We start from the raw sequence: 17257 nt of genomic DNA, 5'->3' as shown, positions 1-17257 counted from the left end.
GCGAGTCAGGAGCAATCCGATGAAAAGTTGGCATTTTCAAGGTGGAGATATAAGCACTACTTCAAATTCATTGTAGTCAAAGGCAAGAACGTGCATGTAATGTGTGACACACGCATCTACAAAGCTAGTGGCCAAAAACACTTTTCTTACAAAGAGTGCAGGATAAAACTCTTGCTGTCTGTTGACGTGCAATAAATCTCGAAAGTTATGTACGAACACCTGTCTATTCTACTCATTTCAACTGACTTGTGAAAACTGCTAAAAAAAAATACTTTGACATATAGCAACTTTTTTTTTTTTTACAGTAACGCAAATAGTTACTTTCCCTGGTAACGAGTTACTTTTATTATAGAGTAATTCAGTTACTAACTCAGTTACTTTTTGGAACAAGTAGTGAGTAACTATAACTAATTACTTTTTTAAAGTAACGTTCCCAACACTGGTTATGTGTAAGCCAGGTTAAAGAGATGGGTCTTTAATCTAGATTTAAATTGCAAGAGTGTGTCTGCCTCCCGAACAATGTTAGGTAGGTTATTCCAGAGTTTAGGCGCCAAATAGGAAAAGGATCTGCCGCCCGCAGCTGATTTTGATATTCTAGGTATTATCAAATTGCCTGAGTTTTGAGAATGCAGCAGACGTGGAGGACTATTATGTAACGAGCTCATTCAAATACTGAGGTGCTAAACCATTCAGGGCTTTATAAGTAATAAGCACGATATTAAAATCTGTACCATGTTTGATAGGGAGCCAATGCAGTGTTGACAGGACCGGGCTAATATGGTCATACTTCCTGGTTCTAGTAAGAACTCTTGCTGCTGCATTTTGGACTAGCTGTAGTTTGTTTACTAAGCGTGCAGAACAACCACCCAATAAAGACATCATGGGTCGTAATTTCGTTATATTTTTGAGATGGAAAAGTGCAGTTTTACAAATGCTAAAAACATGGCTTTCTAAGGAAAGATTGCTATCAAATAGCACACCTAGGTTCCTAACTGATGACGAAGAATTGACAGAGTAGCCATCAAGTCTTACGCCTGTTTCACACTGCGAGCGTGAGCAGTGCCTGAGAAGTGCGTGAGAGTAACTACAGCATCCCTGCAGCTGCGCCAGAGTATTCACACTGGAAGCGTTTGTACAGCTTCACAGCAATGGCTCCAAAGATACATATTTGTATACAAGGACAACTGTAAATTTGTTTTTAAAAGTTGTTCAGTTATAAACTTGAATGTTTTAATGTCTTGAAAGTTATAACATGGGAATTTGTGTGAGGGGAAAACTGCTCCTATCATGTCTTTTCAGTCATACTCAAATTTAGAGCGTGCTGTTTATACTGTTATTGTTATTATTTTTTTAATAATACATACTTTTACCATAGGCTTTTACCCAAATATGTGGTATTAACAAAGTTTTTGTAACTGATCGGGAGAAATGTGAATTATTAATTGGATTTTAACTACTCGTTAGGTGGAGTAAGAATCTCAAAATATATTTATGTAGAGTTGAATAAAAAAAAAGCCTTTCTAAGCCAATTGTAATTTAAATCTTAAGATTTTTCTTAAAAGCTGTCATGATTTATATGATTGTTTTGTATTCGTGTTCATCTTATGTTCTTGTTTGTAATTTGTGCCTTGTTGTCTGTTTTTGTAACTGAAGACTTTGAGCTATGTAATTATTCAGACTATTTCATCTATTTGTTAAGTGAGAATACATTGTGAGAGAGAAAAGAAAAGAAGAAAACTGTAATAGAAACACGGATGGAAATTTGAACGTCAATTAAGCTAACCGGCTAACGAATGCTAACACGCTGTAGGCATGCTGCACTCGCAATTTAAAATTTCAATCAAATGGTCACATTAGTTAGATAGATAATATCGGAAATATGAATTAAGTTTATATTTTATCACTTCAGACAACAGAGCGTGATAGTAAGATGGAGATTCAACAAAAAAGCGGAGCTACAATCACAAACCACGAAGGGGAGATTGTATGTTTGCTACTAGATGTCTTATATGATAGGTAAAGTGGTTCATGCTTAATTAATAATGTTGTAGATGCTGTCAGTATGTCAATATTGCAGCAAAGCCACATTTTACATAAAACAGATAGTCATGAGATCATGCTGCAAGTTTGCTTTTGTTTTGTTTTTTTGGTCTGCAGCAACAGCTCTTAAAACTGTATGAAGAGCATTTCAGGGCAAGGCCATAGACACAAGACAAGACCATAGACAATAAAAGGTTGCCCTATATTGAGGGCCGTGCAAACGTGCATATTTTGAGCCGAGAGTGCACAAGCCAGGTAAATGGATTAACAGACTGGATTATCTGGAGGTGAATGGAGAGACCTTACAGAGTGTCTCCTTTGGTTAGTGTCAAGATAAAGCTTCACATGGGAGGGCTGCCAGTGACAATCAGTATTGTATTCTTATCAGAATCAGCCATTACTGGATATTCAACTGGCAGTATTGGACATTTATTTGTATCCACCTACTTTAACAATAATTTTAAAAGATTATAAAGTACAAGGGTTTTGCTGTGATGTTGTTGGCATAGTGTGAGCTTTATGTACCCCATTTATGTCACTTCCTAGTCTTTGTTTGTGTGCCCTTCTAAAGCAGCCACCACTTTTTCTCATGAGAGTTCCTCACACATAAACACACACCATGTGTTACACAACACAGTACAGTTCATTATCATTAGTGTTATGCTCTCTGAAACACGGTAAAATTGTGTCTTAATGAGTTCTCAAGTGAGCTGTAAATTGTCCCCCAGTGCTGTTGTTGTTATGCATTGCGGTGGCTATGTGATTGTGTTGAGGGACTCGAGCTTTAATTCTGTGTGCGTGCGTGCGTGTGTGTGTGCGTGTGTGCACTGTAGCTGTCATTTCTGCACAGCTGAGCCGTGAGTGATGTGTTGTTGTTTGTTCTGATAGGGGGTGGGACAGTTCTACTGCCTCTAAACTCTTAATAATTGAATAGATTTTTAACTCTGTGACTATTCTACATTTGAGATTTGAAGGAGACCTGGCAGTAAACATTGTATGGTGGATTTTCTGTCATGTGTTTTGTTAACTTTTTGTCAAGGGATGGTGTTTGTCTGTAGACACCGCTAAATATGTTAAGCAGGATTTTCCACCTGTTGAGTTGTGTGCACCTGGTTGTCTCGGAAAACATCAATTTGAAAATCTTCATGAGAAAGCTTTACATGAAGGTGTGTAAAACAATCTTTTTTATTTATTTTAGTTAGTTAGTTTGATTAGGCTATCTGTAACTTTTAATCAAGTTAAGTCGATTATTGTTATATTATTTTATGAAATCAATATTTTTAAGTCATAATAAAACGTATTTAATCCAACCCTAAAGATTGATTTAGCACAGCATTATGTTCAAATACCATATATCATTTTGTGATTATGTGATATTTTTTCTGCCACAACTGGTAACTTTAGTCGTTCCTCAATTAATCATAATTTTTAACACACTGTTTGATTTTCTGCCCCAATTCAGAATGATTTATTTTGTTATTTTATTGTGTGGGTGTTTTAATATTTAGTTGGACTAGCTTAACAGCTCTAAAACAAATACAGTATTTTCATTGTAACTGATTTTTTTTTCCAATCGTGTTTTAATTTCATTAAGATATTTTAATTTCTATGCTTGATTTTGGGTTACCATTCTGTCATTTAGGTCATTCCAAGCCCGCTGAGCACTTAGAAATATTCTGCTTTGGACACAGTGGTGTCTTTGTCTTTATTAAGCAACAATGAGTCTGTGTGCATCAGCGATGCAGGCAAAAAAATTAGTCATGTTGCCATTTTAAATAAAGAAAAATGCTTGCATTCCTGAATTATTTCTCATCTGCCATAGGTAAAGACTGGAAACAAGCTGCCTAAGCTCTCTTATTTGAAGGGGTCAGTGACAAAGCAGTTTCCTATATTTAAGGTGCTTAGCTGTTGTCAACTGCCAATAGCTCTGTTAAGATGTGTATACTGTATCTGTATCTTTCTGCTCTACTCTTGTTGTATTAACAGGTCTGTAGCACACATCTTAAGGTGATGGCCAGACTGTAAGAAATGTCTTATGCATGTCTTATGCAAGCTGCATTAGAAACATGATGGATCTTGGATGAATTATATGTGGAGTTTGCATGTGTATAGTGTTATTTTTCTTTATTATTTATCATACAGTGTTTGGAGTAGCATACTATTATACTGTTGTTGGATTCAGCAAAAATCATCTTAAGAAAGAAGTTTCTTAAATTTCTTAAAATAAATTAAAAGTTCTCAAGAACATCATTTTATTTTTTTTGGACAGGGTTTGGTGTGATTGTATGGTGGTTCATGCTACAAGCTTGCACAAGGCAGTTTTAACCAAGCCATCCAACAACAAGCAGAGAGATTAAGAGCTATAACAAGATGTGCAGTGGACCAGTAAACATTAGCAATCTGGCTCATTAGCCAATTAGAAAATGCCACACCTAGATCATACAAATACACACCTAGAATCATACAACAATACCAGAAAGTATTCAGCACAATTCAACAAAAGTCATAAGATTAAAAACAAGATCCTATTTGACTTAATTTTTTCTTTGTTACAATATTTGACTTTATATGTATTTATAAAAAGTCATTATCATGACCAATCTTCATTTACATTATTGATCCCTTCAAGAGTACTTGTTCACATCCCTAATAATAGTAAAAGTAATGCTTTACAGTTAAACAACCCAGTAAATTGATTGAGCATTTTTTTTTAATTTCATTACATTGACTTTTACAGGTAAATCAACAATCAGGAGTGAATGTATACCATAGAGTTGAGCACTTTTAAACCTGTCAGTGTCACTACACTTCTAAGTGGCTCTGAGAACCAAACTAATCCAACCAAGGTACAGCACATCGGCTTAGAACAAACTTAAAGCCAAAGACCAGGTGTAGGTGACAGGTGTGGATTTAAAAGTTGTTTTGTTTGAGAAAAACATGAAGATTCACAGCTACGGTTTACTTTTTGATTTGATTTAGTTTAGTTGGTTTGGCATCAACCACATCAAAATCATTGATGATTTTACTATAATCATTGTAACTTGGCTACAGTGCTTTGGTTTTTCCACTTGGTCAAGCAATTTGGGTGCAGCTTTTCTAGTACAGAAATCAGACACATGCCAGCTAAACAATGACAACAATTCATTGCAACTGAGGTGCATAAGCTACCATGGATCCACTCACCTAAATCTTTTCATAACTGGAACAAATTACATAAAACGACAGTTTGATGATGGAATAATTTTAGGATAAGGACAACCAGGAAAGTTATATTATGTTAATATTATTGAGAAAATATCCACAGTCATTCTTTTCAGATTTCACAAATTGGGCATGCAGAGCATTCACAGTTTGTAATGACATTGAAACATGTTCTGGACACATGAGTCGATGTGAGGCCAGAGTTTTAATTGTATTTATTTCTTTGGAATGCTCAATGTATCCAGACCATATTAGTCTTTGTTAATGTATAAATTCTTTTTTTTCTTTTTTTTGTATCATTAACCATAAAATAGTGATCAATATAATCATAAGAGTGGCATTAATGAATGTCAGAATAACTTGTGTGAAAAGCATAACTTTGTAGGTTATTTTCACAATTAACTGGGTAGAATTACATGTGGTAATTTAATATAACCGTTGATTTGTTCTGGCACACATAGAGGCTAATAATTTGATACAGCCCTAGGAGACAGAAACAGTCCATGACCGTATTTACACTTACCCTGTCAAACACAGAATAGAGTTGGGACAACAACAGTCTTTTCTCTGTCCCATTATTTGTATTGAATTCACAGGTTTAGAATTCCTTTTCCAATATCCATTACAATAACAGTAATATCTTGTTGCACATGTTTTTATGATTTTGTGCTCTCTACTTGAAGCGTTTGAGACGTTTTTGTCAAGTTTGGCTTGATCAATGTTTGCCAGTGAGTTCCATGAGCTGTTTTTGTTACTGTCACATTGTTTTATCGGGTTTGAAACAACAAATATAGGCAGACAAATTTGCTGTAGGGATACATCAGTCAAATTATCAGCAATGGTCATAAGCCTTTCCTTCTGATGGTGAACTTGCACGCATAGACTTGCACATCCCTGTCTCTTGCAAAAAGAATGCCGTGTTTTGTGTCATACTGCTTCACTTACATTTAAAGACTAATCATTATTCTACACTTTTTAGTAGGGCTGCACGATAAATCGCATTGTGCTTTCACATGGAGCAGCATTAACTACACAGAGCCATTGTTCACTGACAAGCTGCGCAAAACTACAGTCATATTTTGTGCATGTTTTGCACGGCTTGTCAGTGAACAACAGCTCGGTGTAGTTAATGCTGCTCCATGTGAAAGCACGCAGGTGATAGAGATTTACCGCTGATTACAGAAACGGCTTTACTGATAAGATGCGCATTTAATATTGCATGTGATTTATCATGCAGCCCTAGTACTAGTAAGTGGATATTTCACATAGGTTCAAATATGTAACACAGTAGTCCTGTGAGACAAAACATTTATTTCCTTTCTATTTTTCCAAATAGAGTATATCAGAATGACAGTAAATCTCACTTGAACTTGAGTTCTTGGCCGGAATAAGTGGTGGACAAAACAAAATTCATCTTATTCTGTTCATAATCAAAGGTTCAAGCTGTATTTGGATATCTTGACGACTTGACCCATTGTAACATACACTAAGATGCAAACAAAGTTTTCTAGAATTTAGTAATGTGCTGTATCAATCAAAACCAAAACTAATTTTGTAGTTAATTCTAGTGACTTTCTAGGTGCAGTTTTAATATTCCTGCTACCGTTTGTAGTTTTAACTCATGATTATTTAAAGCGTCTTTAAGCATTGAGTCCTGTTATAAAATTTAGTCCCTCGTCATTTGTGTTATTTTTCAGTGTAGGCTACAGTGGATCCTTTCAAACCTAAGGAATCTGGTTCTGGTTGGTATACATACAGTCCCTGATAAAACATTAACCCAAGGAAAACCTGTGTCTTTCATTTTCAATCTTTTTGCATTATTTTTTTTGATCTGGAATTGTTCCATCTGATCTCTTTGTTCACAGGTTTGTGGACTCTGCAAGCATCATAATGCTATATTTTGGCAAACATTTCTGACTAATAATATACCTAGTGCTGCAAGACCATCATCAGTCCCTTTGCTTGACCTTTTTCGAATCTGTGGAAGCACCCAATCAGTAAAATTACTCTCTAATTCAATAATATATCTAGCTAAAAGTACACTTAAAACATTCAGAAGTGTTTATAGTGCAAGTGCTAATCTTAATATGCAAAATTTGCTATCCACCTCAAACACTTTTATATTAAATGTATTTTGGCATTTAATCGTACATTTCTTCTGTATATTCAGAAGTCCTTAAAACTTGTTTTGTGTTTTGACTGATTGCATTTATGTATAACATGCTCAAAATAAGTGTTAAATCCATTCAATTCATAAAGTAAAGCATCTTGATGCACAAGCAATATATAGGTGCAAGCAATATAATATATCAGCTTTTTTCCCCTTTTATAACATAAATTCAAAAGTGAGTAGTCAGTGGGTGGCCTGAACTAATTGCCAAATTCTTAACTGGAAGTCCTGTATGATTAGTCCGATTTACTTATAGAATTATTTGGTTTCCTAAAAGATTGTCCATACCAAAAAATATTTCTTCACAACAAACATGCGGAAATGTATTCACTGTATGTACTGTCCATATTTTAGAAAGACTGCTATTTTATTATTTTTGTTATTATATTTTGACTTGGTCAAAGTCAAAGTCAAAGTCAGCTTTATTTATATAGCGCTTTAAACAAAATACATTGCGTCAAAGCAACTGAACAACATTCATTAGGAAAACCGTGTCAATAATGAAAAAATGATAGTTAAAGGCAGTTCATCATTGAATTCAGTTATGTCATCTCTGTTCAATTAAATAGTGTCTGTGCATTGGTCACCTAAACACTGGTACTGTTGGCACCCTTGTTTAGAGATTTTTGGACAGGGCTTGCCAAGACCTTTTGTGGCATGACGGTGACCATTTCAATCCCCCCTCCCCCCTCCCCCCACACACACATTGTCCCCATGCCATTTATGCTCCTAGGGAAAGCTAGCCAGTTCAAAGCTAGTAATAGGGCATCAGTGATGTTTATCTTTTACCCCACTGGCTTCAGAGAAAGGTTAGCGTGGGAAGCTTGCTTTTAACTCTGAACAGGTGAACTTTATGTGTGTATTCTACATGCAGAATTCCAGGACATACTGTTATGTTTTGGTAATTGCAATTTGAGTATGGAAGACAGAAGTTGATAGTTTGTTTATTTTTATATTAAAATAGTTTCTCCTATCTAATGTAATATGCAGAAACAGCTACTTTGTAAGTAAACCATTTGTAGGTCTCTGTTAGGTCTATTTCTTTTATGTCTGTTGTCATTTTGCTCAGTTTTTTTTTTTCTTTTTTTTTTTTTCATTTACTGTGTATTTGTAAAGTATCTTGCGCAGTAACTCTTTTAGTCTCTGATTATCTTGCCCCCACTGTGGCGACTCCATTTAAAAACTTGTAATTGGCTACAGCTGGTCTGGGATCGTTTTCAGGGGAGAGACAGACAACCCAAATGGAACTTACAGCAGATACAAGTACATCATATAAGTCGCCTAATCTACACATACATAATTGTTTTATGAGTGTTGATTTAACAAAAAATAATAATAATTAAATCATTCTAGTAAACTTGTATTTTTATTGCATTATTGCAAGTCTGTAAATTCATAGCAACCTGTGAGTAATTATGGGAATATACAGCTCTAAATTACATAGGGTTACTAAAGAATGAATGTTCACATCATCAAGTTGTACTCTATTCTTTGAGTCTAGCTACCTTTTCTTGTTCTTGTGAAATGTACTGTAAAGGAAGAGTTATGCACTTCTCTCTTTGCATTCCTTCAGTCTTACTGAGCTACAAACATTTATCAGTTTCTCAACCCTTTAAGAGCACAGCCAAGCACAGCTACTAGGCTCTCCCTCTTTAGGAAAAGAGGTGTGCTTTATTTGTTCATAAGAGCTGCTATGTAACAGTCGACTTTGAATGACTTTGAACCCATTCTGGGGAAAACTTGAATGATACTAGTGTATACAGGATAGGAACATCAGAAAGAAACTTAGTGAGTTGGAGCCAAGTCAGCAGCCATAACAAGTACAACTCTTGAGGAATGGTTTTCCAACCTCATGCGGAAGTTTCTACCCTTAGGAGTATTTGGGAGGAGAGATGCTGGTTCACTGGCTTTAATCTCAGGTTATTACGGTGGTTTGGTGAGTCTTTTCTTGTCATTAAGAAGAATGTTTTGAAACAGTTGAAGTTTCTAAGTTCCAAGAAAAGGGTTGAAGGACACTGATTTTAAAAGTCTTCAAGATCTCTATAAAGTATTCTCATCAAAAAAGTTAAAGTATAGGATTTAAAAGTTAATAAGTTAATAAGACTTTGGAACCATGATGGCTTTAACTTTAAGAGTGTAAACTGTAGGAATATTTAATTTATATTTACATTAATGAATCTAGCAGCGGATATCAAGTAGGTTTCATTCTCAAAACCTTAATTTTAGAAAGGCCAGCCAGCACAAATCTACATGACTTGGAAATGTTGTTTGATAATGTGGATGGTTTAGCTCAACTGGTCATCAAACACCACCCCCTGCTTCCTTGCTGTCCTGGTTAGTGCTGGTGTTGTTGACCCCAGTTGAACAGTGGATGTTGTGCTCAACTGAAAGGTTTGCAGGGATTAAGGTTTGCATCGTCTTAGCAAGGTTGAGCTGGAGATGATGCTACTTTACCCAAGCTGAGATCACTCTTAATGTTAATCATATTTTCATTCTTGATCGCTTCGCTTAAATTCTTTGGCCTCTAGCTTCTTAGGTTCTTGTATCTGCATCACCAGCTAGGGATAACGACTGTCTATAAATCATAATGTGAGTCATTCTGAAAACCTAATCAACATGGTGACGAGAATGTCTGTGTTAGAACTTCAACCAGATATGGCTCCCACACTATGAAAGGATTTTAAGCTATCCAGTCGGACCATTTAAAGGGATACTCCACCGCAAAATGAAAATTCTGTCATTAATCACTTATCCCCATGTCGTTCCACACCCCGTAAAAGCTTATTTCGTCTTTGGAACACAATTTTAAGATATTTAGGATGAAAACCGGGAGGCTTGAGACCCATAGACTGACAAGTAAATAACAGTGTCATGGTCCAGAAAAGTATGAAAAGCATCTTCAGAATAGTACATCTGGCATCAGTGTTTCAACCGTAATGTTATGAAACGACGAGAATACTTTTTGTACACTAAGAAAACAAAAATAAACTTTATTCAACAATTTCTCTCCTCTGTGTCTCTTCAAATCAGCATAGTGCCATTTTGACAAATCTGAGCAGTACGCAGATGGTGTACATCACCCGCGCCACAAGGATAAGTTTTTTACATTTATTTAAGCTTTGGTTTTAATGAAAACAGCGCATCTGCGCAGTGCGGCTGACACAGTAGAGCGTATGCCATCTGTGTACTGCTCAGATTTGCCAAAATGGCTCTACACCAAAAAATTGTTGTTGCCAAAAAAAATTTTTTTATTATGTACGTTAAACACGTACTCTGTTTCTCCCACTCTCTCTTACAGACAGTTTGCACACACGTGCTAATGTTGTTATAGCAATTTTTGCTGTAAGATGCTTAACTAACATATGCATAATAACAACTTTAAAAATGACATAATTTCTCAGAAGCGAGGTAACAAGGGGCGCTGTTCGTAAATAAAATTTTCACTATTCATATAACATTGCTGCCGAACTAATTTAAGAGACGCACATCTCTCTCTCTCTCTCTCTCTCTCTCTCTCTCTCTCTCTCTCTCTCTCTCTCTCTCTCTCTTCTCTCATAACTTAGTTATTAACTCAGCTGCCTTAGTCTTCTATTAATGGCTCAAGCCTCTGTTATTAGGTTTAAAATTATGTTTGATGAGATGCGGAAGAAATGATTCCTACTCTCAATAGCATTTTAAGTACAAGAACCGAACAAATGTCTTGAACTCTATCATCTGATCGATGTCTTGAGATTCTTAGAAAATAATGCACACCCGAGGTGAAACGCAATTATTCCTTACTCATCCCCATCTTAATTTTTTATTATTTTTTTGTGAACATGTCATAATACTTTGCATTGCTTTGAAATGCTAGTTGAGCAGCTCTCTAAAGCCCAAAGTATACTCTTTTTGTACATTAGCATTCACTTGAGTTGGGCCTATATTTGGCCTATAGACTATTGATCATATTAATAGAAGGACTGAACATCCGGTCAAGACACTGTACAAAAATATGAATTATGCTTAAACAGTATAAACACATTTTTTTTATGTAAAGAGTTTGGCTTAGGAAATGTGGATTAAAAAAAGAAAGACATAATTTTTTTATGACTTTGTAGCATTGTTTATTTTTAACACATGATGTCACTGAACAACCAGCAACGGTTGAAGATATAGAGGTGAAAGTCCAGAACAAGGACTAAATGGGGCGGGCTGACAGGAGACGTCAGTGCTGTTTGAAAGTGTTTACTTTCAAAATGCTCGTATGGAAATGGAGGTAGAAAAATTTGTTTCCTCCCTCTGTCCTACAGCTGACATCGAGTTAACTTTTAAGAGCTGAAAGGTAGACGGGAGACACTGACTCTGAGCAAGTATGTGCTTATTGATTTTCTGTCTTTTGACAGTTTTTAATAAATCTTAATTTGGACCTTAAGAAAGTGCTTTTAAAAACTATTTTTTAATAGTATATTTTTAAAAAGTACTTTAATTTAATGAGAAACTCTTCATATCACAGTTCCTCAGGACAAATGAGATACATGTTGAAAACTTTATCAGATGGAATGTATTTCTAGGGATTACGCCTGTTTCACTTATACTCGGTTTGGAGTGCTCTGTATGCAGTCCATGTGTGGTAGTAGAAAAAGAAAACACTGCTAATATTATGTGATGTGTATATGTTTGGGGTGGTGGGGTATAATTGAGAATAAATGGGAAAAAGTTATGTGAGAGAAGGCAGTGCCTCCATCACACTATGATAGGCCTATTATGCCTTTCATTGCTTCCCATGTTTGATAGCATACTGCATCCACAAAACACTCCATGAATGAATCTAGTTGGTATAAATGGACATACTAATTAAAAAATTGAAACTCGCATCACATCACCGCTTTCTGTCATGTTCAGTAAAACTTTAAATGACTTTAAAAAGTGTCTCGCTTATTGATTCTAATTTTGCATGCACTCAGTTTGTTGGAAGGTACATTTCCGTTTCTGTGACACCTGCATTATTTACCAACCTTTGATGATTGGATGAGCCTTAAAGAAATTGTCTGTTAAAAACAATAGCTGACCATCTGTTCACAAATAAACAAAAAATCTGAAAATTGTTGCTGCATTATTTTATATTCTTACTTTTGACTTATTGTGTGATAAGGAATATTTGTAATTTCAGTGTGAAAAATGCCTTGTGATTGTCTATGATGTGAATATCAATCTCTCTCTCTCTCTCTCTCTCTCTCTCTCTTTATTTGCCATTTCTACTTTAGAATCACCTCGGTTGTCCAGCGCCTCTGTTGGCAGTAATGACCGAGCCTCCACTGCTACGCTGTCTGATTGTTCTGACTTCACAGAAGTCCAGAGGCCCATAAGCGTGGTCTCCAACATCTCATCCGGGTCTGGTTCCTCTCGGGAAGACGTTCTCTTGTCAGGTATCCCATCTGCTGGTGTGCCTATTGAGGACAACGTGGATCAGGAATTAACAGCTGCTGCTGATCCAGATGAGACTCAGGGCACTAGTCTTACCCAAGCAACCACCCTATTCCTCCAACAAAATAGCAGCAACACTGTTAGCAGCAACAACAACAGCTCCTCCATTTCCAAAAGTTTCTCTCCATTTGCTGCCAACACCATGGCACCCAACCCTGAGCTCACCTACCTGGACCGCGTGGTCATGGAGATCATTGAGACGGAACGGATGTACGTGAGAGATCTGCGGAGTATCGTAGAGGTCAGCATTAGTCTTAACATTTCTAAAAAATGGTTATATTCAACTGTCAATCAGATAAAATGTGCAATTAATTAAACAATAATATCGGACGCTATCCCAGATAAGAGAATAGAGTGGATGCTGAGTTCTTGTTATCGTTGGTATTTGAGAACAGATTTATTCTCACATGTTCTTTACACAAAATAACATTTATATTAATTGTCCACTGAATTGTGTGATATGTAGAGCACCATCCATTTTATAATAATTAATAATAATTCCTTGCCTTTATATAGTGCTTTTCTAAGCACTTCTAAGCACTCAAAGCGCTTTACATTGTCAAGGGGGTATCTCCTAAAACAGTTCCAGTGTGCAGCATCCACCTGGGTGATGCGACGGCAGCCATAATGCACCAGAACACCCACCACACACCACTTATTGGTGGAGAGGAGACAGAGTGATTAATCTAATCAGTAGATAGAGATTGTTAGAAGGCCATGATGGTCAAAGGCCAATGGGTGAATTTGGCCAGGATGCCGAGGTCACACCTCTACACTTTTCGAAAGACATCCTGGGATTTTTAATGACCACAGACAGTCAGGACCTCCGTCTCATCTGAAGGATGGTGCTTGTTGACAGTATAGTGTCCCCATCACTACACTGGGGCGCTAGGACCCACACAGACCACAGGGTGAGCACCCCCTGCTGGCCTCACTAGCACCTCTTCCAGCAGCAACCTAGTTTTCCCAGGATGTCTCCCATCCAGGTACTGACAAGGCTCAAGCCTGCTTAGCTTCTGTTGGGCTACATGGCGATATGGCTGCTGGTTTTCTTCCACATGCTCAAGTGTTACGAGTCAGAGTGCGTTCACTCTTTTTCTACGCATGAAATTATAAAAGCAAATAAACATATTATTATGACGATATGAATACACGAGATATGTGTGTGTGTGTGTGTGTGTGGGTGTGTGTGCGTGTGTGTTTTGTATGCAGCTCGTGGTATTTTTATAGCGATAAAGGATGTTTATGATGAATATTAGCAGTGTAGCTTTATTAAACATACAAAGAGTACATGTGCATGCTTTATAATCAAAATCAACTAAAGATCACAACTGGAAGTTATTACAAGCACTCGAGGATGGTTTAAAGTGGGTAAGCAAATAAATTCATAATTACATACATTTTCAAGTGTAGCTTGATGCATTTTGTCACTCTTATTATATTTTAGGATGTATTCTTTCCTTGTAAGCATTATAGATAGTTTGTTTCTGGTGTAGAACCTTGTTTATCTTAATTAAATGCTATTTATTGAGCAGCGGATTATGTTTAAATGCATTCATGAGATGCATATCTGAGGAAAAATGCATTGTTGGTTGGCACCACCTAGCGTGCAGGCATGAATAAGCAGAAGACGAACAGTTGTTTCGCCTTCGGTGTGAAAGCTCCATTCGTCAGCGATTCGCCTTGCTTTTTCACATCACGCTCAGTGTGGAAAGGCCTTTAAGGTGTAAGTTATCTGACAGGCTGTAAACATGCATCTGATCAATCCCATTTTTTTTATTTTTTTTTTATTAAGTATTTCTAAACAGTTTAATCACAACTTGCTCTGTTCAAATAGAGACATTATTAGTAATGCCTCCTTACCTACGTTTGCTCTGTCAGTAGACATGCACATTACTGCTGCCTTGCTACTCTGCATTTCAGCTTGTAATCACACTAATAGTTTGATCTTATGAATATTGCACCTTAGTTCTTACCAAATATTAATGTTTCTAGCTCCTTTTATTTTTTTATTAGAGATTACAGCTTCTGAAAATAAAAAATCCATTATCTCAAAATGTTAGAATATTTCCTAACATCAGTCAAAAAAGTTAAGTTCTTTAAAGTATGTTCATTTATGCACTCAATACTTTTCTCATCTTTATTTGAAAATGTCCCATATATCTCATATGATGTTCAGGCCAGGCATGTTGGCTGGCCAATCTAGCACACTTTTATCATGGTCAGCAAACTAATTGGGAAGTGGTTTTGGCACAGTGGGCAGGTGCTAAGTCCAGCTGGAAAAGAAAATCAGCATCTCCATAAAGCATGTTAGCAGATGAAAGCAAAAAGTGCTCCAGAATCTCCTGGTAGACAACTGCATTGACTCTGGACATGATCAAACACAATGGACCGACACCAGCAGAGGTAGAATCGCCAATAACTAGAGCACTTTCATCAGGTTTCTCAGTGGGTGTGTCACTGAGTGGGGGGAACCTGTTTAATGTTTTGATCGGAACAGAAGAGCAGTGTTTTGACCCACGACTATGCAGCCTTACAGTTACCCAGTTGCCCTGCTGCATAAGCACTGTAGCCAGAACCGAAAAAATTTAAAGGACTTCCTGAAATAGTCACATTCAAAGCCGTATCAACAGCCTTCATATTCTTACTGTCCTCAATTAATGTTTGAATGCGTGTCTCTAATTCTGAAACCTTCTCTGTCAGCCTAACTCTTTCCCTAAATTTATCACATGTGAATCCCTGGTCGGCAACAGAGAGATAAACTGTACTGTACATGTGGCAAGCGGTGCAAACAACAATAGCAGGAGAAGCAGCCATTACTCACCATGATTGAAGAATGATTCCTTACCACTTACCACTTACCACTGTTGTTTTATTTTTGTGAAAAATTGTGCAAGAGAGAAAAAAAGAGGCAAAAAAGAAAAGAAAAAAAAAAACTGTAATAGACACGAATAGAAACACAGATGGAAATGTGAATGTCAGTCTAACCGGCTAATGAATGCTAATGCACTGTAGGCACGCTGCACTCGCGATTTAAAATTTCAATTGAACAGTCAGATTAGTCAAATTAGTTTGATTGATAATATCGGATAAATGGTAAAAGATAAGTTTATATTTTATCACTTTAGACAACAGAGAGTGATAGTAAGACAGAGATTCATCAGAAAAGCAGAGCTACAATCATAAACCACTAGTGTAGTCAGTCCTAGTAATGGATTCCCAGCAGGCAATGTTGTGGTAGTGAACATTGTTCAAAAAGTGAGAAGTCACAGATCATCTATGATGGACATCCGCCAAAAAATACTTATTTATATTTATATTTATTTACTGTGAAATTATATCAAGTAAAGTCAGTAAAGTTGATAACAAACATTAATCAGCAAGTTGTGCTTTATCTACTAAATTGGAAATGTAGATGACGAGTGAATTCTCATTTATTGTAAATCTAAACATCATTTTGGGTGACATGGTTTATTTCACAGACCTGATGCTAGATCAAAAACAAGGGTCTTCTCAGTACAAACAGAAACTGTTCCCTAGATCTGTTAATTCAGGTACTAGACAGAAACACCACCAATCAATAAACCTTTTCCCTAGCGTCCACCAGGCTTAGCCACAGAAGCAGACTCTCTTGAAAGTCTCATCCTCCCAAAGCATGTCAGTAAACCTGCATGCTCAAAATGACTGACAGGGAGACACCTGACACCTGGGGACAATACCAGCTACAAAAAAAAAGAAAAATAATAAATAACAGAAGAACGGGGAAAAATTACTAATAATTGGAATGTTTCAATAGCTGTACAAAGAAATTTGGTTATAAATTAGTTTTATATAAATCAAAGCAGTAAATAGTACACTCAGTGGAAGTGGAAACCGCACTATTTGTAAAGCACTGAATGTTAGTTATGTCCAGAACACCTTAATGCAGCTGCATGAGTTTAGTTTGCTCTATTCAGTATGGCAGTTTAGTTCAACTCTATCCACTCTAGTTTGTTCAGTGTTAACCAAAGTGACTGATTTGAATTTCACTAATTATTTGTTTACTTAAATCCTGCATGAAATGGAATTTCACCTATTTTCTAAATGTTGGTGATCTCATTGTGAATGATTCATCCAAGAATTTATTTTTACTGTAATTTTAATAAAAAATAGCATAGCTTGATCTTGAAACAACTTCCCTCTGGTGACATACACTAGACTTCCATAAACATTTAGCCTGCTTAAACCACGGCCCCTTTCTTACAATCAACTGCAAGTTTGCATTTAGATCCACCTCTATCCAATCCACAACTGATGGATAGAGCCAAGTCCCTACGATACACAATACAGAAATAAAGATCTGCTGATACTTCTGTTACATCTCAACTTAATCTGATTACTACA

At 36.4% G+C, this 17257-nt stretch overlaps 1 protein-coding gene across 1 annotated transcript in view; it reads left to right on the top strand.

Moving 5' to 3' along the window:
* LOC132107091 (pleckstrin homology domain-containing family G member 3) overlaps positions 1–17257 on the top strand; it is a 60560-nt gene that overhangs the window by 20104 nt on the left and 23199 nt on the right. The window contains exon 3 of the mRNA XM_059513286.1: positions 12655–13115. Within this exon, the coding sequence (XP_059369269.1) occupies positions 12655–13115 (461 nt within the window). The remainder of the gene's footprint in view (positions 1–12654; positions 13116–17257) is intronic.

Source organism: Carassius carassius, chromosome 27 (genome assembly GCF_963082965.1).
Source record: "Carassius carassius chromosome 27, fCarCar2.1, whole genome shotgun sequence".
Lineage (NCBI taxonomy): Eukaryota > Metazoa > Chordata > Actinopteri > Cypriniformes > Cyprinidae > Carassius > Carassius carassius.
Note: the sequence above shows the minus strand (reverse complement) of the source record. Positions and strands in the feature narration are given on the sequence as shown.